The sequence below is a fragment of the Suncus etruscus genome, chromosome X (genome assembly GCF_024139225.1).
Source record: "Suncus etruscus isolate mSunEtr1 chromosome X, mSunEtr1.pri.cur, whole genome shotgun sequence".
Classification (NCBI taxonomy): Eukaryota; Metazoa; Chordata; class Mammalia; order Eulipotyphla; family Soricidae; genus Suncus; species Suncus etruscus.
Window position 1 is genome coordinate 69,767,923 of NC_064868.1, and position 27,280 is coordinate 69,795,202.

The 27,280-nt window shown below is 37.9% G+C and overlaps 1 protein-coding gene across 1 annotated transcript; it reads left to right on the plus strand.

The window, feature by feature from the left end:
- On the plus strand, positions 1–27,280 carry ARL13A (ADP ribosylation factor like GTPase 13A). The gene is made up of 7 exons (XM_049766925.1): positions 1–275; positions 2,347–2,417; positions 24,624–24,873; positions 25,682–25,787; positions 26,218–26,393; positions 26,960–27,050; positions 27,149–27,280. Exons 1-7 carry the CDS (start codon positions 1–3, stop codon positions 27,278–27,280), a joined length of 1,101 nt encoding a protein of 366 aa, XP_049622882.1.

Here is a 27,280-nt window from a genome sequence, read left to right on the forward strand (position 1 = left end):
ATGCGTGATTCTGTGCTATGGGCCACAGCCTTGAGGGAACAGCTCTGCCTATATCTTGATGGGAATGAGGACCCTGAGGTCACCTGTTCAATTGGGGGCCCAAATGAGGAAAGCGTCCTCTCTGCGGAGACCGAGTCTACTTGTGACCTCACTCCTGAGTCTGAGTCCAGTCCCTGGATTCAGTACCCCACAGTTGGCTCACTTTCTGCCAAGCAACCAACAGTGTTTACTCTGAGCCCCTCACTTCGAGAGGCTCACAAGCATATTCTCCTTGGGTGATGACTCTCATATGCAATCAATGTGAGGAAAACTTCCCCTGTGTTTGACACTGTGATGTGCCCTCAGATACACCTATTCCACAAGATTCCACTGACAGTCAGCAAAGTGGATACACTCTGAGTCAATGGTTACACCCAAATGATCCTAAGGAAGTTGGGAAAAGAAACAAATGGCATATTTGTCCTGAATATGGAATGGCCTTCACTTATTCTTCTTCCTTTATTGTAACCAAGAAAATTCAGACAGTAGAAAGGCTTATACATGTCAGGGGTGTGGAAAAGCCTTTTCTCAATCCTCAATGCTTAGTAGGCATATGAATGTTCATACAGGAGAGAAACCTTATACATGTCAGGATTGTGGAAAGTCCTTCACTCAATCCTCAAAGTTTATCAGGTACATGATTATTCATTCAGGAAGGAAGCCTAAATAGTCAAGTGGGTAATAAGCCTTGAGGGTTTACTGAAGGCCTTTCCACACTCCTCACATGTATAAGGTGCTGATGCAACATATAAACTATGAATACATTATGTAAATTATTTTTACTTAGGCACTTTTAATGTCAATTCTTTTTTGTGTAGCGTGACCATCTGACAGTGCTCCCAAATTATTTCTGAATCTCTGCTAAGTGAACCTTACCATTGCTGATAATCAAAAGGAGAAACTTGAACATCCTGCATAGAAAGGACACACTCAGACAGTTGAGCTTTTTCTCTGGCCTGGCTATACATTTTAAACCATTTGGAAAGTTTATGTAGCCCTTTGGAAATGAATTATGCCTCTGAACATGTATTTGAAATCAATTATACTAGATTATTTTTAGGATTTCTTTTTTTTTGGGGGGGGGTGAGTCGTCACACTTGGCAGCGCTCAGGGGTTACTCTTGACTCTATGCTCAGAAATAACTTTTGGCAGGCACAGGGGACTATATGGGATGCTGGAATTTGAACCACCATCCTTCTGCATGCAAAGCAAACGCCTTACCTCCATGCTATCTCTCCAGCCCTATTTTTAGGATTTTTTTAAGCTTTAGGAACTGTATGGATTCTATAAGAGTGGGTCACCAATACTCGCATTTTAAAAACAAACAATGATAAAAGCAAGCTCAATGAATAGCTGTTCTCCAGAGCAGGTCTTTGATTATATTCTTCTTAAAATCTAATCTAGTTCTCATACTCATCTTCAATGAAGATTGAATATATGCATACATATGTTGATTTTCATTGATGCACTAATAACAATTAAATAATGTTCTAATTAAATATTACTTATATTATTAAAATCAGCAAAGAACAATGAAAAAGATACCCTTAATAGGGATAAACTATGGGTGAAATGATAAGCCACATCTGATTTCATAATGCCTATATAAGTTAATTTAGCAAATAATCACTCTATTTCTTAAGAACTGACTGCTAGAGTGAAGATAAATAGCCCATCCTACTATGAGATTTACAGAGAAAGCTGCACATAATGAAGTAATTTTGACTGTTTCAGATATTCTTTTTATTAGTATCTATATAATTTTAAGATGACGAAGGTTCAGTATTAGTAATGAGATGATTTTTTATTTACTTGCTTTCCTTAAGGTTAAATAACAGGTAAATCATGTTCAAGCTACTGACCTCCTGCTGGCCTCGGCTAAAGACATCTGAAGAAGCAAGAAAGTAGGTATTACAATTATTCAATAGGCCTATTCTACCATTTCCTCCAACATATCTGTCTGCACTTTATCAAGAGACAGAATTTATAGATATTATTATATATAGCATATTAATATTATTAATAATAATTCATATATTAATGTTATATATTAATATATAATTTTTAAGAGTATTAAGCAGTACCTGAAAGACTTGGGACTGGGTTAGTGAAGAATGGCCAGTCCTACAAGGCAAGCAAATCTAAGAAGAAAAGCAGACTTGAGGGATTTGGGAAGGGGTTCTACACCACCTTATGCCACATTCCTTTTATGCAAAGACCCCCAAACATCAAAGAGGGGCATTCTTGATTTGGCCTAAGAATTAACAAGTTTTTAAGACTTTGGTTTATTTTTCTTTTCCTTTTTAGGAATGTGAACATCATTATCATTGGTTTGGAGAATGCTGGTAAAACCGTTATTGTTGAGGCCTTCCAAAGACGTAAGAAACTAAACATTAGAAACATTCCTTGGTCTTCTACAGGCCCACGGGACTAATGAATGAGAAAAACAATAATTTCTGGCATTTATTCATGGTCCCCAGATTCCCTCTTTGGAGATAAATGTTACCCCACACACAAACACAGATGTTCCTTCTATTAATGTGTTAAAAATGTCTGTCATCTTGTCCTTTTTTATGAGCTATCTTAATAGAGGTTTCTTTGTGTCAGGATGGGTGAGTTTTGACTATGTAAAGCATTACAGTCAGTTATAAATGATGAGATTATTGAAAATCTAATTTCAGATAGATATTAATTAAAATTGAATTTGGTTATAAATTATCCAAGTATGAAATTATGAATAAGTTTAATAGCATCAAACCCCTCTGACAGATAATATAGAGGGTTTCAGTGTATTAAAAGTCAGTTCAGAGACATGCAAGTTTAATGCTCTATGGTTTAATACTTCAACATTTCAAGAAGCAGTTATATAGAATTGCAGGAAGCTATTACTCTTGCTGTGAAGACTTAGCCAACTGTTAGCCAATCAGTCAAGTAGCTCAGCACAATAATCTAGTTGCCCATGTTTATTAAATCAAATAAGCTGGCTTGCTGATATGGCAAGATTTTACATGACATGGCAGCCTTAGTAAAATACAGGAAACAGCGAACCAGACTTTTATCCTACTGACTAACCTGACGTCCTCATCAATTGCTTAGAATTATAACTATAGTGGGGTGGTTGATCTACTCATATCTAATTTGTGTGAACTTCTGCCTTTATAGAATTAGTTGATGGTCTTTATAAAATCCACCACTTCTCCCTATATTGTTGCAGTGATCTCTTCCTTGTCCTAACCTCCCTCCCCCAGCCGTGCCAAGTTCCCTACTAAGGACAATCTTTTCTGCTCTCTGTTTTGATTGTTTTGGGACATTATTTTCCTACAATATTTCCTTTAAAACAGCAAATGTGTGCCGACAGTCTGTGTCTATACCTCTCTTTCTGACTCATTTTATTCAGCATGATAATTTCCAGATCCATCCATCTATCAGAAAATTTCATGACTTCATCTTTTCAGATGGCTGGGTAATATTCCATTAGTATATGTACCATAGCTTCTTTTTTAGATTTTTAAAAAATATTTTATTTGAACACCATATTTACAAGGATGTTTATAATATAGTTTTTTTTTTCAGTTAGAAAGTTGTTCATGGGAGCTCAATTTCCAGATTAGGAGGAATCTCCATATTGCCTTCCATAGAGGTTGGACTAGACAGCATTCCCACCAGCAGTGGATAAGAGTTCCTTTCTCTCCACATTTCCGCCAGCACTGATTGTTCTCATTCTTTGTGATGTGCTCCAATCTCTGTGGTATAAGGTGGTATCTCATCGTTATTTTGATTTGCATCTCCCTGATGATTAGTTATGAGGAGCACTTTTTCATGTGCTTTTGGCCATTTGTATTTCTTTTTTTATCAAAGCATCTGTTCATTTCTTCTCCCCATTTTTTGATGGGATTAGATGTTTTTTTCTTGTAAAGTTCTGTCAGTGCCTTGTATATTTTGGATATTAGCCCCTTATCTGATGGATGTTGGGTGAATAGATTCCCCCACTCGGTGGGTGACTCTTGTTTCCTGGGCACTATTTCTTTTGAGTGGCAGAAGCTTCTCAGTTTAATGTATTCCCATCTGTTTATCTCTGCTTCCACTTGTTTGGAAAGTGCAGTTTCCTCCTTGAAGATGCCTTTAGTCTCAATGTCACAGAGTGTTTTACCTATGTGTTGTTCTATATACCTTATGGTATCAGGTCTGATATCAAGGTCTTTAATCCATTTGAATTTTACCTTTGTACGTGATCTTAACTGGGGGTCTATGTTCGCTTTTTTGCAAATGGCTAACCAGTTCTTCTAGCATCACTTCTTGAAGAGGTTTTCCCTGCTACACTTAGGATTTCTTGCTCCTTTGTCAAAAATTAGATAATTGTATGTCTGGCGGACAATGTCTGAGAACTCAAGCCTATTCCACTGATCTGAGGGTCTGTCTTTATTCCAATACCATGCTGTTTTGATAACTATTGCTTTGTAGTACAGTTTAAAGTTGGGGAAAGTAATGCCTCCCATTTTCCTTTACCCTTTAGCTATTTGAGGGTGTTTATTGTTCCAGATGAACTTCATTGAGCTCCCATTCGACCCAGCTATTCCACTCCTAGGGATATACCCTAGGAACACAAGAACACAATACAAAATCCCCTTCCTCACACCTATATTTATTGCAGTACTATTCACAATAGTCAGGCTCTGGAAACAACCAAGATGCCCTTCAACAGACGAATGGCTAAAGAAACTATGGTACATATACACAATGGAATATTATGCAGCTGTCAGGAGAGATGAAGTCATGAAATTTTTCTATACATGGATGTACATGGAATCTATCATGCTGAGTGAAATAAGTAAGAGGGAGAGAGAGACACAGAATAGTCTCACTCATCTATGGGTTTTAAGAAAAATAAAAGTCATTTTTGCAACAATCCTCAGAGACAATGAGAGGAGGGCTGGAACTTCCAGCTCACTTCATGAAGTTCACCACAAAGAGTGGAGAGTGCAGTTATAGAAATAACTACACAGAGAACTACCATAATCATGTGAATGAATGAGGGAACTGGAAAGCCTGTCTAGAGTACAGGTGGGAGTGGGGTGTGTTGGAGGGAGATTTGGGACATTGGTGGTGGAAATGTTGCACTGGTGAAGGGGGGGTGTTCTTTACATAACTGAAACCTAATCACAATCATATATGTAATCAAGATGTTTAAATAAAAAAAAGTTTCAAAAAAAAGTTGTTCATGGGACTGAGCGTTGACACAGCAGTAGGGCATTTGCTTTGCAAGTGGCTGACCCATGACAGACCACAGTTCGATCCTCCAGCATCCCATATGGTCCCCGAAACCAGGAACAATTTCTGAGCACGTAGCCAGGAGTAAACCCTGAGTGTTACAGGCCCAGAAACAAAAAAGAAAAGAAAGAAAAAGAAAGTTGCTCATGATTCATTTTCAGTCATCCTGTGTGTACTACACTTCATAGTGCACATTTTCTGCCACCAATGTGCCCAGTATTCCTCCATCCCTCCTAACCAGACATTTTTCTTCTCTATTAGTCTCTCTTCATCTCTCTTCCTTCTTCCCTTTTGGACATGGTGGTTTGCAATAATGTTACTGAATGGGTATTATGTATATCACTTTATCTTCTTTAAGCATCCAGTTTTTATCCAGAGTGATAATTTCCAACTATCATTATCATAGTGGTCTTTTCTCTACCCTAGCTGCACTTATTTGTGGTAAGTTTCCTATCATGACCTAGTCCTCCTGGCCCTCGTTTGTACTGTCTCTAAATTTTACTACCATGAATGACAGTATTTCTGATGACCATATAGCTTTGTGAAGTATTCATTTATAATTAGTCACATGCTTATTTGGGAGGGCACACCCATTTGATGCTAAGGGATTATTCCTGCTATGCACTCAGAAATCGCCCCTGGCTTGGGGGGACCATGGAAGAAGCCAGAAGATCTAACCATGGTCCTTCCTAAGCTAGCGCTTGCAAGATAGATTTCTTACCTCTAGTACCACCTCTCCGGCCTCTTAAAGTTTTTGTTTGTTTGTTTGTTTTATTAGACTGTATGCTTTTTTGACGCTGAGAATATTGTCTGATTTTCATGTCTTATGCTTAGTTGTAAAGTAAATCCTCACGTTGTGAGTTCACCCCATGCACCGGTCAGGAGATTCATGGTTTGTCCCTCTTGGTGTCTCTGAGTGCACCAAGCCAACACTACTTTTTCTTTATTCTCCCAGAACTAAATTCACCAAGGTGGGGCAGGGTACAGCAATCCAAGTGGACTTTTACATATCAAAGGGCTAGTTAAAAAGAAAATTGGAGGAGGCATTTGCTTTGGGTTAATAGCTGGATGCCATCATACAGTTGACTTAGGGGTGATTCATAAACCAATGGGTTTATAGTTATAATTTCATTCATAGAGAATTATTTAATTAAGAAAAAATGTAACTGGTGTTATATATTCTTTTTAATTAAGATTTTTATTTAAACACTTGCTTACAAACATGATTGTGGTTGAGATTCAGTCATGTATATAACACCCCCCTTAACCAGTGCAACAATCCCACCACCAATGTCCCAAATATCCCTCCTCCCCACAACATCACCATCTGTACTCTAGACAGGCTTTCTACTTGCCTCATTCATTCACATTGTTATGATAGTTCTCAATGTAATTTCTCTAACTGCACTCATCACTCTTTGTCGTGAGCTTCCAGCCCTCCTCTCTTGTGTCTCTGAAAATTATTGCAAGAATGTCTTTTATTTTTCTTAAAACCCATAGATGAGTGAGACTATTCTGCATTTATCTCTCTCCCTCTGACTTACTTCACTCTGCATAATAGATTCCATGTACATCCATGTATAGGAAAATTTCATGACTTCATCTCTCCTGATGGCTGCATAATATTCCATTGTGTATATATACTACAGTTTCTTTAACAATTCATCTATTGAGGGACATCTAGTTTATTTCCAGAGTCCAGATTTTGTAAATAGTGCTGCAATTATATTGGTGTGAGGAAGGGATTTTTGTATTGTATTTTTGTGTTCTTAAAGTATATTCTGAAAAGTGGTATAGCTGGATTGTATGGGAGCTCAATTTTCAGTTTTTGAAGGAATCTCCATATCACTTTTCATAAAGGTTGGACTAGACGGCATTCCCACCAGCAGTGGATAAGCGTTCCTTTCTCTCCACATCCCCAACAACACTGCTTTTTCTCATTCTTTGTGCTATGCGTCAATCTCTGTGGTGTGAGATGGTATCTCATAGTTGTTTTGCTTTGCAACTCCCTAATGATTAGTGATGTGGAGTATTTTTTCATGTGCCTTTTGGCCATTTGTATTTCTTTTTTTGTCAAAGTCTCTGTCAATTTGTTCTCCCCATTTTTGATGGGATTAGATTTTTTTTCTTGTGAAGTTCTCTCAGTGCCTTGTATATTTTGGAGATTAGCTCCTTATCTGATGGGAATTGGGTGAATAGATTCTCCCACTCAGTGGGTGGCTCTTATATCCTGGTGACTGTCTCCTTTGAGGTGCAGAAGCTTCTCAGCTTAATATATTGCCATCAGTTTATCTCTGCTTCCACTTGTTTGGAAAGTGCAGTTTCCTCCTTGAAGATTCCTTTAGTCTCAATGTCATGTAGTTTTTTTACCTACATGTTTTTCTATATACCTTATGGTATCAGGTCTGATATCAAGGTCTTTAATCCATTTGAATTTTACTTTCATACATGATGTTAACTGGGAAGTCTAAGTTCACTTTTTTTCAAGTGGCCAACCAGATGTGCCAACACCACTTGTGGAAGAGGCGTTCCCTGCTCCATTTAGAATTTCTTGCTCCTTTATCAAAAATTAGGTGATTGTATATGTGGGAAACATTCTTCGAGTACTGAAGGCTATTCCACTGGTCTGAGGATCTATCTTTATTCCAATACCATGCTGTTTTGATAACTATTGCTTTGTAATACAGTTTAAAGTTGGGGAAAGTAGAAAAGGAACTCTTATCCACTTATTGTTTTCATTCTTTGTGATGTGTGCCAATCTCTGTGGTTCTTGGTGGTACCTCATAGTTATTTTGATTTGCATCACCCTGACAATTAGTAATGTGGAGCATCTTTTCATGTGCCTTTTGGCCATTTGCATTTCTTCTTTTACAAAGTGTTTGTTCATTTCTTCTCCTCATTTTTTGATGGGGTTAGGTGTTTTTTTTTGTAAAGTTCTGTCAGTAACTTCTATATTTTGGATATTAGTCCTTTATCTGATGGGTGTGGGGTAAATAATTTCTCCACTCAGTGGGTGGTTTTTGTATTCTGGGCACAATGTCCTTTGAGGTGCAGAAGTTCCTCAGCTTAATATAGTCCCATGTGTTTATCTCTGTTTCCACTTATTTGGAGAGTGTTGTTTCTTCCTTAAAGATGACTTTAGTACTAATGTCATGGAGTGTTTTACCTATGTGTTATTCAATATACCATATAGTTTCAGATCTGATATCAAGATATTTAATCCATTTGGATTTTAACTTCGTACATGGTGTTAACTGGGGGTCTGAGTTGCTTTTTTGCAAGTGACTAACCAGTTGTGCCAACACCACTAGTTGAAGAGGCTTTTATTGCTCCATTTAGGATTTCTTGCTCCTTTATCAAACACTAGGTGGTTGTATGTCTGGGGAACATTCTCTGAGTACTCAAGCCTATTCCACTGATCTGAGGGTCTATCTTTATTCCAATACCATGCTGTTGAGATAACTATTGCTTTGTAATACAGGTTAAAATTGGGGAAAGTAATGCCTCATATTCCTTTTCCCAAGAAGTTCTTTAGCTATTTGAGGGTGTTTATTGTTCCTAATGAATTTCAGAAGTGTTTGATCCACTTCTTTGAAGAATGTCATAGGTATCTTTAGAAGAATTGTGTTAAATCTGTAAAATGCTATTGGAAGTATTGCCATTGTAATGATGTTGACCCTGCCAATCCAAGAGCAGGGATGTGTTTCTATTTCCATGTGTCCTCCCTTATTTCTTGGAGCAGTGTTTTATAGTTTTCTTTGTATATATCTTTCACATTTTTAGTCAGGTTGACTCCAAGATATTTGAGTTTGTGTGGCACTGATGTGAATGGGGTTGTTTTCCTAATGTCCATTTCTTCCCTGTCATTATTTATGTATAGAAAGGCCATTAATTTTTGTGTGTTAATTTTGTAGCGTGCCCCATTGATATATGAGTCTATTGTTTCTATAAGCTTTTGGTATTGTCTTTACGGTTTTCTAAGTAGAGTATCTTGTCATCTGCAAACCGTTAGAGCTTGACTTCTTCCTTTCCTATCTGGATTCCCTTGATACCTTTTTCTTGCCTGATCACTGTAGCAAGTACTTCCAGTACTATGTTGAATAGGAGTGGTGAGAGAGAACAGCATTTTCTTGTACCAGAGTTTAGAGGAAAGGCTTTTAGATTTTCTCCATTGAGGATAAATTTTGCCATTTGGTTGTGGTAGATGGCCTTAACTATATTGAGAAAGGTTCCTTTCATTCCGATCTTGCTGAGAGTTTTCATCAAGAATGGATTTGGACTTTATCAAATGCTTTTTCTGCGTCTATTGATATGATCATGTGATTTTTATTTTTATTTTTGTTGATGTTGTATATTATGTCGATAGTTTTATGGATATTAAACTATCTTTGCATTCCTGTAATGAAACCTAGTTGATCATAGTGAATGATCTTCTGATGAGGCATTGAATCCTGTTTGCCAGGATTTTGTTGAGGATCTTTGCATCTGTGTTCATCAGGAATATTGGTCTGTAATTTTCTTTTTTGGCAGCATCTCTATCTGCTTTTGGTATTAAGGTGATTTTGGCTTCATAGTAGTTATTTGGAAGTGTTTCTGTTTTTCAATTTTATGAAAAAGCCTGGTCAGGATTGGTAGTAGTTCCTCTTGAAAGGTTTGAAAGAATTCATTCGTGAATCCATCAGGGACTGGGCTTTATTTTTTGGGCAAATTTTTGATTACGGTTTTAATTTCCTCAATAGTGATTGGTGTGTTTAGATATGCTACATCCTCTTTATTCAACCATGGAAGGTTATATGAGTTAAAAAATTTATCCATTTTTTCCAGGTTCTCATATTAAGTGGCATAGAGTTTTCGAAGTAGTCTCTGAATACGATTTGAATCTCTGCAGTATTTGTAATGATCTCCCCTTTTCATTTCTAATATGTGTTTTCAAGTTTCTCTCTCTCTTTGTGAGTTTTGTCAATGGTCTATCAATCTTGTTTATTTTTTTCAAAGAATCAACTTCTGATTTCGTTGATTTTTCATATTGTTTTTCTCTGGGCTTCTACTTCATTGATTTCTGCTCTCAGCTTTAATATTTTTTTCTGTCTCCCTATTTATGGTTTCTTTTGTTAACCATTTTCTAATTCTATAAGCTGTTTCATTATGCTATTGATGTATGCTCCTTCTTTCTTCCTGATGTGTGCTTGCAAAACTTATAAATTTTTCTCTCATTACTGCTTTTTATGTATCCCATAGTTTCTGATAGTTTGTGTTTTCATTGTCATTCGTTTCCAGGTAAGTTTTGATTTCCTCTTTGATTTCATCTTGGACTCACTTGTTGTTCAGTAGTAGACTGTTTAATTTTCAGCTGTTAAAGTGTTTCTTGTGTGTCCCTTTGTATTTCACATCTAAATTCAGAGCCGTGTGGTCAGCAAAGGTATCCTGCAAAATTTCTATCCTCTTACTTTTATGGACGTATGTTTTATGTGCCAACATGTGGTGTATCCTGGAGAATTACCCATGTACTTTGGAGAAGAATGTGTATCCAGGTTTCTGAGGATGTAGTGTCCTATATATATCTAATAGGCCTCTTTCTTCCATTTATCTTTTCAGGTCTAGTATATTTTTTGTTGTGCTTCAATCTGGTTGACCTATCAAGTGTTGACAGGCCTGTGTTGAATTCTCCCACAATTATTATGTTATTATTGATATCCTTTTTCTGATTTGTAAACAATTGTATTAAATACTTTGCTGGTCCCTCATTGGGTGCATATATGCTTAGGAGAGTTATATCTTCCTGCTGTACATATTCCTTGATTAGTACAAAATGTCCATCTTTGTCCCTTACAACTTTTCTGAGTATAAAGTTTGTGTCATCTGATATTAGTATGGCCAATCCAGTTTTTTTATGGGTGTGGTTTGCTTGGATGATTTTCCTCCAGCCTTTTATTTTGAGTCTATGTTTGTTCTGACTATTCAGGTGTGTTTCCTGTAAACAGCAGAAGGTTGGGTTCAGTTTTTTGATCCATTTCGCCACTCTTTGTCTCTTAACAGATGCATTTAGTCCATTGACATTAACAGAGATAATTTTCATGGGATTTAGTGCCATCTTTGAGTAGAAGTTTGGTGTGTTTGTTGATCTGTCTTGTCTTAAATTAGACCTTTGAATTTTGAATTTGGTTTTGAGTCTGTAAAGTTTCTTAGCTGTTGTTTATCTATGAAGCTATGTATATGTCCTTCAAAACTGAACATGAGTTTTGCTGGGTTCAGTATTCTAGGCGAACCATTTACTTCATTGAGTTTTGTCACTATATCCCACCACTGCCTTCTAACCTTGAGTATTTCTGGTGACAGGTCTGCTGTAAATTTCAAGGATGCTCCTTGAATTTAATTTCCCTTTTTGATCTTGCTGCTTTCAGTATTCTGTCTCTATCTGTGGGATTCATCATAGTAACTAGGATTTGTCTTGGGGTGTTTTTTCTGAGGTCTCTTTTAGTCAGTACTCTTCAGGCATGCAGGACTTGATCGCATACATTCTTTAGCTCTGGCAGTTTCTCTTTAGTGATGTTCTTTTTTTTTTTTTAATGATATTCTTGACCGTTGATTCTTTCTGGATATTTTCTTCCTGGGTCTCTGGGACTCCAATGATTCTTAAGTTGTTTCTGTTGACTTCTATTTTCATCTGTTTATATTCTTTGAGTAATTTTTCCATTGCCTGATCATTTGCTTTAAGGCTTTTTTTCAGTCTCTTCTGCTGTATGGAGTTGTTATGAATCTCATCTTCCAGCACACTAATTCTATATTCAGCTTCTGTTACCCTGTGGGAGAGCTTATTCATTTTGTTCTTCAATTCGTCTATTGAGTTTTTTAGACCTGTAATTTGACCTGATATTTCAGTTTGAAGTTTTCTGATTTCTATCTTCATATTCTCTTGATTCTTTTTAGTGTTCTGTTCTATACTTTCTTTGAGTTCTTTGAACATCCTCCATATGTCTTCTCTAAACTCCATGTCTGAAAGACCAACTAGGTGGTTCGCTGTTGTTGAGTCATCAGAGTTGCCATCTTCATTCTCTTTGGGTGATGTTGGTCTGTGTAGTTTCCCCATTGTTACACTTGTATTATGGGCTAGTCTATGTGTTGTGGTGGTATTCAATCTCTAGGTGGAGTGTGCGGCTGTGAAGCAAAGTGGAGCAACCCTGCTCCTCTGCTTCAACCCCTTAAGTGATGGCTTTACGTGGCCCAGCAGAGTCAGCTTTATCCCCAGTCTCCGGCCCAGGAAGACTCACCTCAGCCGAAGCAAGCCTTCAGGGGATGAATACCAGAGATGATCAAAGTTTCTAGGCTGGAGCAAGCCAGGTGAAGCCTTAAAATGTCTGCTGTCTTAAGGGGCCCACCAGAGTCAGATTTAGCCAGAATCTCAGCCTGGGAAGATTCACCTCAGCTGAAGCAAGCCCTCAGGGGATGAATGCCAGAGATGATCAAAGTTCTCAGGCTTAAGCAAGCCAGGGTAAGCCTCAAAATATCTGCCGTGCTCAAGGGGCCCAACAGAGTCAGCTTTATCCAATCTCTTGTCTGGGAAGACTCTGGGGTTGTTTGCTTAATGTCCATTTCTTTCCTATCAGTATTGGTATATAAAAAGGCCATTGACATTTGTTTGTTTCTTTTTTTATTAAATATATTTTTTATTTAAGTAACATGATCATATTTGGGTTACAGTCATAACCAGAACACCCCCCTTCACCAGTGCAACATTACCCCCTACCCCCTTCCCATCCCCTACCTGCATTCGAGACAGGCACTCTAATACAGTAATTTGTTTTTAAGTTCAGTAAGTTGTATTTTTTTTCCTTAAAGGATAAGAGTAAAAAAATATAGTAAAGGTGTGATAGTGGCAATCGCCAATGTTTGCATAGGTCCAGAAAAATGGAGAAAATGGAATAAAAGTCCTTGACCTTATTACAAAAATGCCTCACCCCAGAAGTTTATTGACGTAAGACAGACTCTGGGTTCCAGGCATACCAGTCTATCCAACTCCAGTCATTCTCAAGGTCCCAGTGAAACTTTTGCACACTTTAGCTATAGTTGGTATCAGACTTTTATATTTAAAGACTCTAAATTCTGTGCATTCCTTTTGTTGATGTCAGGCTGATGTGGAGCATCCTCTAGTTTCAGCATATCATTAAATGCAGAGCGATCTGCCCTGCATGCAGACTGTTGCTGAGTCACCTGGGTGTTGGGAGTACTCTTTGGAGTAAGTCAATGCCAAAGCAGTGGTAGGTCTTCTCTGGTAGAGGCTTGGATCCTGGGAATGTTAAAGACATTTGTGGTTGTTTCCATAGATCAGGTTTGTGTGGGTGATGCCCATTCTTCTGAGACCTGAGCCAAATCATTATGCCAATGTTCAGGGTAAAAGGCCTAATTACATTACCAAATTTGTGTTCCCATCTCTATTAGATAAAACTTGTTTGCATAGGTATTATTTTCCCAACTTTTGAGTCAATTTTCTAGCCTGCCACATTGCTATATGAATCTATTTTTCTAGAAGCTTTTTGGTATAGTCTTTAGGGTTTTCTAAATAGGGTATCATGTCATCTGCAAACAGTGAGAGCTTGACTTTTTCCTTTCCTATCCTGATTTTATGGATATATTTTTTGCCTAATTGCTGTAACAAGTACTTCCAGTGCTATGTTGAATAGGAGTGATAAGAGTAGAGAGCCTTGTCTTGTACCAGAATTTAGAGGAAAGGCTTTTAGTTTTTCTCCATTGAGGATAATATTTACCATATTTGGTAGATGGGCTTAACTATATTGAGAAAGGTTCCTTTCATTCCCATCTTGCTGAGAGTTTATATCAGGAATGGGTGTTGGACCCTATGAAATGCAGTCTCTGTGTCTATTGATATGATTATTCAATTTTATTTTTCTTGTTGTTGATATTGGGTATTTGATAAATTTACAAATGTTAAGCCTATTTGATTGTATGAATGATCTTGATGAGGCATTGGATCCTGTTTGCCAGGATTTTGTTGAGGATCTTTGCATCTCTATTCATCAAGGTTTATAATTTTCTTTTTTGGCAGTATTTCTATCTGGTTTGGTTTTAAGTGATGCTAGCTTCATAAAAGCTATTTGGAAGTGTTCCTGTTTTTTTCAATTTCATGAAAGAGCCTGGCAAGGATTGGTAGTAGTTCCTCTTAAAAGGTTTGAAGAAATTCATTAGTGAATCCATCTGGGCCTGGGCTTTTGGTTTTGGGCAGACATTTCATTACAGTTTTAATTTCCTCAATAGTGATGGGGGTGTTTAGATATGCTACATCCTCTTTATTCAACCGTGGAAATTATATAAGTTCAAAAACTTATCCATTTCGTCCAGGTTCTCATATTTTGTGGCATAAAGTTTCTCAAAGTAGTCTCTGAATACCCTTTGAATCTCTGCAGTATCTGTAGTGATCTCCCCCTTTCATTTCTAATATGGGTTATCAAGTTTCTCTCTTTCTTTGTGAGTTTTGTCAATGGTCTATCAATCTTGTTTATTTTTTTCAGAGAACCAACTTCTGCTTTCCTTGATCATTTGGATTGTTTTTTTTTTGGGGTGGTGTTCTACTTCACTGATTTCTGCTCTCAACTTTGTTATTTCCTTCTGTTTCCCTGTTTTTGGTTCCTTTTGTAGATTATTTTATAAGCTGTGTCTTTATGCTACTCAGGTATACCCCTCTTTTCTTCCTGATGTGTGCTTGCAAAGCTATAAATTTTCCTCTCTGGACCAATTTTACTGTTTCATAAATTCTGATCGTTTGTGTCTTCATTGCCATTTGTTTCCAGGAAAGTTTTGATTTCCTTTTTTATTTCATCTTGGGCCCACTGTTGATCACTAATAGACTATTTAATTTCCCATTGTTAAACTTTTCCTTCTGTGTCTCTTGGTATTTCATATCTAATTTCAGAGTCTTGTGGTCAGTGAATGTAGCTTGCAAAATTTCTGTCTTTTTTATTTTATTGTTGTATGTTTTATATGTCAGCATTTGGTTTATCCTGGAGAACGACTCTTGTACATTGGAAAAGAATGTGTATCTAGGTTTTTGGGGATGGAATATTCTATTATATATTTACTACTGCCTTTAAATTTTTAACTATTCCATTGATCTGAGTTTCTATTTTTATGTAAGTACCATGCTATTTAATTACTCTTGTATTGTATTACAATTTAAAATTGGAACAAAATAATGCCTCTTTTTATTTTCCGAAGATTGCTTTAGCTATTTGTAGGTGTTTATTGTTCTAAATGAAGTTCAGAAGTGTCTGTCTATTTTTAAGAAATACCATGAGCTACTGCACTAAATCTGTGTAATGATTTGGGAAGTATTTAGGCGTTTTTTTTTAATTATGATGTTTTTTAAAATAAGTTTTTTTGTAGCTTACAGTACACTTAGTGGTAGTGTTTTATGTATAACACTTACAACCTTAAATACCATGCTCCTCTTGTTTAAACATGTCCCTCCACTGGCGCTCCCTCTCTATCCTACTCCCCACACTTTCCAATGGCATTGGTTCCTCCTGAAAACCAGTTCTAATGTTCTTTGATTATATTCTCTTTGGTATTTGCAAGTCACTATTTTGTTTCTTTATATTCCACATATGACAGAGAAATTTGCTATTGATATCTCTCCCTCTGACAAACTTCACTCTGAATAATACTTTCTGTATATGTGATAAGTATCAAGTTGTATGGTGTTATCCTTTCTGATGGCCAAGTAATATTTTTATTCATTTTTATTTATTAAATAAAATGTATTTAATCTTATTAAGTATTTTTATTAAATTTCTTTATTTTCAAAACTGTGGTTTACAGAGTTGTTCATAATACAGTTATTTCTAGAATTCAGTATTCCAACACTGAGCCCACCACCAATGTAGCATTCCCTCCACCATCATCGGTTTTCCAAACTCCACAAATTCTGCCCCATAGAAGGTATAAATAATTTAATTAATATTGTTTGATATAACTAAATGGGAAAATTAAAGACATTGAAATAATTCCCAGAGATGAGGGCCAGAAGGACCAGCTCACAATATGTAGCTCACCACAAAGAGTGGTGGGTGCAGTTAGAGAAATAACTATGCTGAGAACTATCATAAGAATGTTAGTGAGTGAGGGATGTACAAAGATTGTCTCGAATATAGGCGGGGAGTGGGGAGGGAAGAGATGGGTGCATTGTTATAGGAAACTTGCACAGTGATGGAGTGTGTTCTTGTTTTTTTTTTTTCTTTTTTTTTTTTTTTAATTTTTTTTTTATTTAAACACCTTGATTACATACATGATTGTGTTTGGGTTTCAGTCATAAAAGGAACACCACCCATCACCAGTGCAACATTCCCATCACCCAAGTCCCAAATCACCCTCCTCCCCACCCAACCCCCGCCTGTACCCTAAACAGGCTCTACATTTCCCTCATACATTCTCAATATTAGGACAGTTCAAAATGTAGTTATTTCTCTAACTAAACTCATCACTCTTTGTGGTGAGCTTCCTGAGGTGAGCTGGAACTTCCAGCTCTTTTCTCTTTTGTGTCTGAAAATTATTATTACAAGGGTGTCTTTCATTTTTCTTAAAACCCATAGATGAGTGAGACCATTCTGCGTTTTTCTCTCTCTCTCTGACTTATTTCACTCAGCATAATAGATTCCATGTACATCCATGTATAGGAAAATTTCATGACTTCATCTCTCCTGACAGCTGCATAATATTCCATTGTGTATATGTACCACAGTTTCTTTAGCCATTCATCTGTTGAAGGGCATCTTGGTTGTTTCCAGAGTCTTGCTATGGTAAATAGAGCTGCAATGAATATAGGTGTAAGGAAGGGGTTTTTGTATTGTATTTTTGTGTTCCTAGGGTATATTCCTAGGAGTGGTATAGTTGGATCGTATGGGAGCTCGATTTCCAGTTTTTGGAGGAATCTCCATATCGCTTTCCATAAAGGTTGAACTAGACAGCATTCCCACCAGCAGTGGATAAGAGTTCCTTTCTCTCCACATCCCTGCCAACACTGTTTATTCTCATTCTTTGTGATGTGTGCCATTCTCTGGGGTGTGAGGTGGTATCTCATCGTTGTTTTGATTTGCATCTCCCTGATGATTAGTGATGTGGAACATTTTTTCATGTGTCTTTTGGCCATGCGTATTTCTTCTTTGTCAAAGTGTCTGTTCATTTCTTCTCCCCATTTTTTGATGGGGTTAGATGTTTTTTTCTTGTAAAGTTCTGTCAGTGCCTTGTATATTTTGGAGATTAGCCCCTTATCTGATGGGTATTGGGTGAATAGTTTCTCCCACTCAGTGGGTGGCTCTTGTATCCTGGGCACTATTTCCTTTGAGGTGCAGAAGCTTCTCAGCTTAATATATTCCCATCTGTTAATCTCTGCTTTCACTTGCTTGGAGAGTGCAGTTTCCTCCTTGAAGATGCCTGTAATGTCCTGTAGTGTTTTGCCTATGTGCTGTTCTATATATCTTATGGTTTTGGGGCTGATATCGAGGTCTTTAATCCATTTGGATTTTACCTTTGTACATGATGTTAGCTGGGGGTCTAAGTTTAATTTTTTGCAAGTGGCTATCCAATTGTGCCAACACCACTTGTTGAAGAGGCTTTCCCTGCTCCATTTAGGATTTCCTGCTCCTTTATCAAAAATTAGATGGTTGTATCTCTGGGGAACATTTTCTGAGTATTCAAGCCTATTCCACTGATCTGAGGACCTATCCTTATTCCAATACCATGCTGTTTTGATAACTGTTGCTTTGTAGTACAGTTTAAAGTTGGGAAAAGTAATTCCTCCCATATTCTTTTTCCCAATGATTGCTTTAGCTATTCGAGGGTGTTTATTGTTCCAAATGAATTTCAAAAGTGTCTGATCCACTTCTTTGAAGAATGTCATGGGTATCTTTAGAGGGATGGCATTAAATCTGTATAATGCCTTGGGGAGTATTGACATTTTGATGATGTTAATCCTGCCAATCCATGAGCAGGGTATGTGTTTCCATGTCCGTGTGTCCTCTCTTATTTCTTGGAGCAGAGTTTTATAGTTTTCTTTGTATAGGTCCTTCACATATTTAGTCAAGTTGATTCCAAGATATTTGAGTTTGTGTGGCACTATTGTGAATGGGGTTGTTTTCTTAATGTCCATTTCATCCTTATTACTATTGGTATATAAAAAGGCCATTGATTTTTGTGTGTTAATTTTGTAGCCTGCCACCTTGCTATATGAGTCTATTGTTTCTAGAAGCTTTTTGATAGAGTCTTTAGGGTTTTCTAAGTAGAGTATCATGTCATCTGCAAACAGTGAGAGCTTGACTTCTTCCTTTCCTATCTGGATTCCCTTGATATCCTTTTCTTGCCTAATCGCTATAGCAAGTACTTCCAGTGCTATGTTGAATAGGAGTGGTGAGAGAGGACAGCCTTGTCTTGTGCCAGAATTTAGAGGGAAGGCTTTCAGTTTTTCTCCATTGAGGATAATATTTGCCACTGGCTTGTGGTAGATGGCCTTCACTATATTGAGAAAGGTTCCCTCCATTCCCATCTTGCTGAGAGTTTTGATCAAGAATGGGTGTTGGACCTTATCAAATGCTTTCTCTGCATCTATTGATATGATCATGTGGTTTTTATTTTTCTTGTTATTGATGTTGTGTATTATGTTGATAGATTTACGGATGTTAAACCAGCCTTGCATTCCTGGGATGAAACCTACTTGATCGTAGTGGATGATCTTCTTAACGAGGCATTGAATCCTATTTGCCAGGATTTTGTTGAGGATCTTTGCATCTGCATTCATCAGTGATATTGGTCTGTAATTTTCTTTTTTGGTAGCGTCTCTGTCTGGTTTAGGTATCAAGGTGATGTTGGCTTCATAAAAGCTATTTGGAAGTGTTTCTGTTTGTTCAATTTCATGAAAGAGTCTTGCCAAGATTGGCAGTAGTTCCTCTTGGAAAGTTTGATAGAATTCATTAGTGAATCCATCTGGACCTGGGCTTTTGTTTTTCGGCAGACATTTGATTACTGTTTTAATTTCATCAATGGTGATGGGGGTGTTTAGATATGCTACATCCTCTTCCTTCAACCGTGGAAGATTATAAGAGTCCAAGAATTTATCCATTTCTTCCAGGTTCTCATTTTTAGTGGCGTAGAGTTTTTCAAAGTAGTTTCTGATTACCCTTTGAATCTCTGTCATATCAGTAGTGATCTCTCCTTTTTCATTCCTGATACGAGTTATCAAGTTTCTCTCTCTCTCTTTCTTTGTTAGGTTTGCCAGTGGTCTATCAATCTTGTTTATTTTTTCAAAGAACCAACTTCTGCTTTCGTTGATCTTTCGGATTGTTTTTTGAGTTTCCACTTCGTTGATTTCTGCTCTCAGCTTTGTTATTTCCTTCTGTCTTCCTGTTCTTGGGTCCTTTTGTTGAGCATTTTCTAGTTCTATTAGCTGTGTCATTAAGCTACTCAGGTAAGCTCCTTCTTCCTTCCTGATGTGTGCTTGCAAAGCTATAAATTTTCCTCTCAGTACTGCTTTTGCTGTGTCCCATAAGTTCTGAGAGTTTGTGTCTTTATTGTCATTTGTTTCCAGGAACCTTTTTATTTCCTCCTTGATTTCATCTCGGACCCACTGGTTATTGAGCATGAGGCTGTTTAACTTCCAGGTGTTAAAGTGTTTCTTCTGAGTCCCTTTGGAGTTCACAAATAATTTCAGAGCCTTGTGGTCAGCGAAGGTAGTCTGCAAAATTTCTATCCTCTTGATCTTATGGAGGTATGTTTTATGTGCCAGCATGTAGTCTATCCTGGAGAATGTCCCATGTACATTGGAGAAGAATGTGTATCCAGGTTTCTGGGGATGGAGTGTCCTATATATATCCACTAGGCCTCTTTCTTCCATTTCTCTCCTCAGGTCTAGTATATTCTTGTTGGGTTTCAGTCTGGTTGACCTGTCCAGTGTTGACTAAGCCGTGTTTAGGTCCCCCACAATTATTGTGTTGTTGTTGATATTATTTTTCAGATTTGTCAGCAGTTGTATTAAATATTTTGCTGGCCCCTCATTCGGTGCATATATGTTTAGGAGAGTGAATTCTTCCTGCTCTACGTACCCCTTGATTAATATAAAATGTCCGTCTTTGTCCCTTACAACCTTCCTGAGTATAAAGTTTGCATTATCTGATATTAGTATGGCCACTCCAGCTTTTTTATGGGTGTTGTTTGCTTGGATAACTTTTCTCCAGCCTTTTATTTTGAGTCTATGTTTGTTCTGACTATTCAGGTGCGTTTCTTGTAGGCAGCAGAAGGTTGGATTGAGTTTTTTGATCCATTTAGCCACTCTGTGTCTCTTAACTGGTGCATTTAGTCCATTGACGTTGAGAGAAAGAATTGTCCTGGGATTTAACGCCATCTTTATTTCAAAATTTGGTGTGTCTTTTGGGTAGTCTTGTCTTAGATTAGGTCTTTCAGTTTTTCTCTTAAGACTGGTTTTGTGTCTGTGAAGTTTCTGAGCTGTTTTTTGTCTTTGAAACCATGTATTCTTCCATCAAACCGGAAAGTGAGTTTTGCTGGGTATAGTATTCTGGGTGAAGCATTCATTTCATTCAGTCTTGTCACAATATCCCACCACTGCTTTCTGGCATTGAGCGTTTCTGGTGACAGGTCTGCTGTAAATCTCAGGGAAGCTTGCTTGAACATGATTTCCCCTTTTGATCTTGCTGTTTTCAGAATTCTGTCTCTATCTGTGGGATTTGTCATTGTGACTAGGATGTGTCTTGGGGTGGTTTTTCTGGGGTCTCTTTTGGTTGGTACTCTTCGGGCATGCAGGATTTGATCACATATATTCTTTAGCTCTGGGAGTTTCTCTTTAATGATGTTCTTGACCATTGATTCTTCCTGGAAATTTTCTTCCTGGGTCTCTGGGACTCCAATGATTCTTAAGTTGTTTCTGTTGATCTTATCATAGACTTCTATTTTCGTCTGTTCCCATTCTTTGACTAATTTTTCCATTGTCTGCTCATTTGCTTTAAGTTTTTTGTCCAATCTCTCCTGCTGTATGGAATTGTTATGTATCTCATCTTCCACAGCACCAAGTCTATTCTCAGCTTCTGATACCCTGTCCCAGAGCTTATCCATTTTGTCATTCACTTCGTTTACTGAGTTTTTCAGGCCTGTTAGTTGACATGTTATTTCAGTTTGGAGTTTTGTCATTTCTGCCTTCATATTTTCTTGGTTCTTATTAGTGTTCTGTTCAACTCGATCCATGGTTTCTTGGAGTCTGTTGAGCACCTTCCATATTGCTAGTCTAAAGTCCTTATCTGAGAGGTTGATTAGTTGTTCAGTCATTATCTGGTCCTCAGAATTGTCGTCTTCATTCTCTCTGTCTGATGCTGGCCTGCGCTGTTTCCCCATTGTCACATTTGTATTGTGGGTTTTTCTACGTGTTGTAGTGGTATTCATTGTCTATATGATGTAGGCAGCACACTCCTCTGGCTCCTCCCTTTCTGGATGGGCTGACTTGCCTCTAAGGGAGGGGAGTCCTCCGTGGATGAAGCCTCACACTGGGTCAAATCTTAGGCCCGAGCATGTAACAGAGAAGACAGTCCAGAGAGAAATGTTTGCTTCTGTGATATAGCGCCGTTCTTAGTGTGATTTTTCCTTCTTGTTGCAATGGAGTTCTTTCCTTAGAAAGAGTGCACGGCCACGTAGCGAAGCGGAGCGGCCGTGCTCCTCTGAGCCTCTTTTTGCCCCACTCGCAAGAGTTTCACGCAAGAGGACAGTAGACAGACATAGACAGGTCACACTCACAGTCTTTCACAGCTGAGCCCCACTGGGCCGGTGTACTTTCGCGGATTTTCCCCGCCTGGTGTCACACACAGGGAGCCAGCTTTTGCAAAGGATAGCCGGTTTTTATGCTCTGAAGTCCCTCCCTGAAAATGGCGTCTGGGCGAGCGAGGTTTCTGGAGGCTCTTTTTGCCCCACTCGCAAGAGTTTCACGCAAGAGGACAGTAGACAGACATAGACAGGTCACACTCACAGTCTTTCACAGCTGAGCCCCACTGGGCCGGTGTACTTTCGCGGATTTTCCCCGCCTGGTGTCACACACAGGGAGCCAGCTTTTGCAAAGGATAGCCGGTTTTTATGCTCTGAAGTCCCTCCCTGAAAATGGCGTCTGGGCGAGCGAGGTTTCTGGAGGCTCTTTTTGCCCCACTCGCAAGAGTTTCACGCAAGAGGACAGTAGACAGACATAGACAGGTCACACTCACAGTCTTTCACAGCTGAGCCCCACTGGGCCGGTGTACTTTCGCGGATTTTCCCCGCCTGGTGTCACACACAGGGAGCCCGGAGTGTGTTCTTGTTATGAGTGAAATCCAACTACAATTTTGTTTGTAATCACGATGTTTAAATAAATAAATTATAAAAAATAAATATTAAAGAAAAATTTCTGAAATTTTTCATATCTTGTAATGGGATCTTATGTCATTGTCTGAAGGTGTACTAAGCTATATTATATATTATTAACATTATATATTATTAAAAATATATTATATGGGCCCGGAGAGATAGCACAGCGGCATTTGCCTTGCAAGCAGCCAATCCAGGACCAAAGGTGGTTGGTTCGAATCCCGGTGTCCCATATGGTCCCCCGTGCCTGCCAGGAGCTATTTCTGAGCAGGCAGCCAGGAGTAACCCCTGATCATCACCGGGTGTGGTCCAAAAACCAAAAAAATATATATTATACATATTAACAGATGAGAGTTCTGTTATTGATTATGCTAGGGTTATGTGGATTCTATGATAATTTTGCATCTAATTTGGTGTATTCTTATTGGGAAATTAGTATTAAAATTATGGGCGTGGCACATGGCTGCTTACAAAGTTAACTAAATTGAGGATCTTTGGAAATGAGATGATGAACTCATATAATGCCAGAGGTGATTCATAGGGGCCTACTGAATGGATTCAGTGTGATGGCTGTGAGGCCAGTATGCCCGTAATATTTTTCTGCAAGTTGGGCCTCTCTTTGGAGAGTTAGATAAGTCTATGGCATTGGCCACTTGCATAGACATTGACCAAGTAATATTTTGTTGTGTATATGTGCCAGAGTTTCTTTATCCAGTCTTGGAAATATGGACTTTTCTGAAATTTTTTTTTTTTTGGTTTTTGGGCCACACCCCCGGCAGTGCTCAAGGGTTACTCCTGGCTGTCTGCTCAGAAATAGCTCCTGGCAGGCATGGGGGACCATATGGGACACCGGGATTCGAACCAACCACCTTTGGTCCTGGATCGGCTGCTTGCAAGGCAAACACCACTGTGCTATCTCTCCGGGCCCTTTTCTGAAATTTGACTATTGTGGATAATACTGAAAGAAACATAGTGATGAAAATGTTTTTTCTCCATTATATTTTTGGGCCATTGGAGCTTTAGCTGAAGAAAACGAAATAAAAATTTTCTTTAACACTTGCCTTGCACACTGATGACTCAGTCTTTATCTCTAGCACCACATATGATCCATCAAGCCTTTACTGGACTGATCTTTGAGCACAGAATTTGGTTTATGCCCTGAACACCAATCAGTGTGGACTAACGCCCCTCCAAATGTTAATCTTTAAAAACAAACAAAACAATAGTGATTTTTAGCATATTAAAGAGTACTGGAAGTGTGTTCTGAACATCAAAGGTTGCATCTTGGACAAGAGTGCATAAAATTTATGTGTCATATGTGGGAAAGGGGACTGTAGTATGAATCAAGGAGTAAATGAAGAAAGTAGGTGTAAAATTAGGGACACTGCATACACCAAGGTATAGATGGGTGTGGCAATATATGAGGCAAAGAAGTCAGCATGTTATTAATCTAGGAAAGGGTAGCATGTTTAGAATTCAGGTGAAAGGGGAGCGGAGTGGTATTTCAATGGTAGGGTGTTTGCCTTGCATGTGGCAAACCCAGGAAGGACACAGGTTCAATCCCTGGCATCCAATATGGTCCCCAGAGCCAGGCACAATTTCTGAGTGCAGTGCCAGGAGTAACCCCTGAGCACAATTGGGTGTGCCCCCCCCAAAAAATAATGTAGGTGTAAGGAGATTAATCTGAGAGTAATATGTGAGCAGCAGAGCAGAATGACTGAAGATTCCTTAGAAAAAATCTGGTTAACATGTTCAGATCACTGTTTATAAAATTCTTAGTGCTGAAATAACTGTACATCAAAGTCACAACCATTAATATAATGTAAGCACATGAACTACACTATAAGAATTAAATTATTAAAAAGTTTCTTTGATCTGACTTTATTTCCTCTTGCTTTGTTTTCTCTCTCTCCCTCCCACAGTACTACCTAACAGTATGAAAAATCCCTTGGGTTCTGAACTGACTACACTCCTGGTCGATGGGTGTGAAGTTACCATCTATGATCTGAGTGGAGATCAAAAGGGCCAAGAAATCTGGCCAAACTATTATACACAAGCACATGGAATTGTTTTTGTTCTGGACTCCAGTGATTTAGGACGAATGCAAGAAGCAAAGATTATCTTAACACGTCTACTATCAGATAAGCGAGTAGCAGGGAAACCCATTCTTTTGTAAGATTCTTTCTTTGGGTCAAATTTCTCCTTCCTAGGGAAAGGGCTCAATGATCCTTTTGTTGAATTCTATTAGACCTCTTCTTCCCTTTGGCTCTGAGTGGGAGGAGGACAATCTTCTAGGGTATGCTTTAACTTTTAACCATACACTGCCTGGGGTGGGAGTATATTGCCGAATTGCACAAAGGTAATTATGAAGCAAACATCAAAGAGAAATGGAGTTTAAATTTAGATCTTCCACCTGATTCCCTCAATTCTTTCTAAAAGAGTACATTTTTTAATTTACCTATTTTTCATTGCCTCGTTCTCTGATCCTTATGATGGCAAAAGATGAGCCTTATTATACATACTCGATGCCAATGACCTCTTCCTTTGGCAAGAGTTTTCAAGAGATATACTAGTACTTATTCCAAGATTGTGATTTCTGGTAGCCTGGCAATCTTCGCCCATTCCTTTTGTTCCTCATTAGTACCCCAACTCAGATATAAGCAGAGTTTGGGAGAGGATGTAAAAATATTCAAATATGTCTATATCTTAGCAAATTCTCATTAAAGTCTGATGATATAATGTAGAGGAAGAGAAAAAAGTGGTTTAGGAGCTATCTTATATTCAAATTATTAGTTAATTTTTTCTCCATTTAAGAGTTGAATATAATTTTTTCTGGTTCATCTCATCAGTTACACCTTTAAAACTATAGATTCAGAACATATAAAATTTGTTCTCTACTTTTCCCCTTTCATGCTCTTGGATTCTATTTCTGTTTCACTCTTCTTTTCTTTCCTTCACTCTATCCAATGTCCTTCTCTAGTCTAGCAAATAAACAGGACAAGAAGGATGCCCTCCCACCCTGTGACATCATTGAATATCTACTATTGGATAAACTACTACTTGAAAGCAATTCTCTCTGCAGAGTGGTAAGTGTCAACCTTCCTCATTCTCTAGAGCACAGCTAACAGACTTTAGATTGTTCTATAACAAAACCCATCCATTCTGACTCAACTCTCAAAATTAATATTATATTCTTATAACACACATTTTTTCTCAGTAAGTCTTCAAAATAATTCTATAAAGTTGCATGTACATTTTAATATCATTTTATGAATAAGAAAACCAAGGATGAGTGACTTTTCCAGGGTCATACATCCAAGACATCATACCACCATGACTTTATTTTAGGTTAGCATCTTTTATTTACCTTCTGAAGGGTAAATTATGTATGTCCCTGGGGAAATCTCATTTTCTCTAGGCTCACCATAGCTTTTTGCTGTTTGATTGAGTATGGTTAGTATTGTGGCCCTTAGTAGCCCCAAGCTGCTGAATTTAGGTGTTGTCTTTTTGCCACAGGAGTCCTTCTCCGCCATCAATATTCGCCAAAAAAGTAATAATCAAATCATAATCAAAGGTCTGCACTGGCTGTTAGCTGCCATTGGAGAGCAATATGAAAATCTGAACCACCAAAAGTCGAGCATCTCAACCTCAAAGAAAACAAGAGAATCTAAGGAAAGAGGCCCATTAGACAGGTACTAAGGTGACTCTTGCATTAATGAGAAGAGAGGTATTACCAGTCTGGCATAGGAAAGGAATTCTGGGAGGTTCTTAGTTTCTGTGCAACAATCAACAAATCTTTCAAGATCAAATGCCTAAACAGGCCTTGGGCAAAATTCAAAATTACTGATGATTAAGCATGTATCTCAGCATAACATGATAGTGGGATGGCTTATAAAAAGGCAATGTCAACTTATTGGCATTAGAACATTTTCAAAACATTTCCAATTTTATTCCCTGGCATGCAATATGCGGTGGAGTATTATGGTGGGGAGAAAATCATAGAACTCTGGCAAAATTTATGATAATATTCTATAAATGAGTACATGGGTACTATCCCACATTCTCTACATTCAGTTATTTGATCATTCCAATAAGTCGATATGGAAATTTATAGGAATATGTACTAGAATTAAAACAAAAAACAGGAAATCAAGAGGTGACCAAAAGAGTCGAGAAATAAAAGTTTATAATGTCCTCTTTCTGTAGGGAGATTGAATCATGTTCATTTTCATTATCACTGTCCTTTTGTCTCCCACAGAATCTCTGCCAGATTAGGATTTGGGAAATATAAAGGAAAACGTAAGGGAAAATGCTCAGTGGAACCTAGGCCCCTAAAGCCAATCCTGCAGGTATACAGGTATTGTTGGTAAATGTTGTTGGACAAATTCCAATCCCTGAACTATAAGAATTAACATTTTTTCTTCCATCTTTTTGATACATTTCACAGAAAGAAGGTTTAGAATTAAAACATAAAAAGAATATATCAGTAAAATTTGTTTTGGATGAGCCCATGGAGGAACCTGAATGTTCAGGATGGCAAAAAGCTCGGAACAAGGCTGTTTCGCCAAAATCAGAATAA

Coding starts and splice junctions, on each gene's coding strand:
- ARL13A (XM_049766925.1), top strand. CDS start 1: ATGCGTGATTCTGTGCTATGGGCCACAGCCTTGAGGGAACAGCTCTGC. Junction 24,874..25,681: donor GCAGGGAAACCCATTCTTTT/GTAAGATTCTTT, acceptor GTCCTTCTCTAG/TCTAGCAAATAAACAGGACA. Junction 26,394..26,959: donor GAAAGAGGCCCATTAGACAG/GTACTAAGGTGA, acceptor TGTCTCCCACAG/AATCTCTGCCAGATTAGGAT.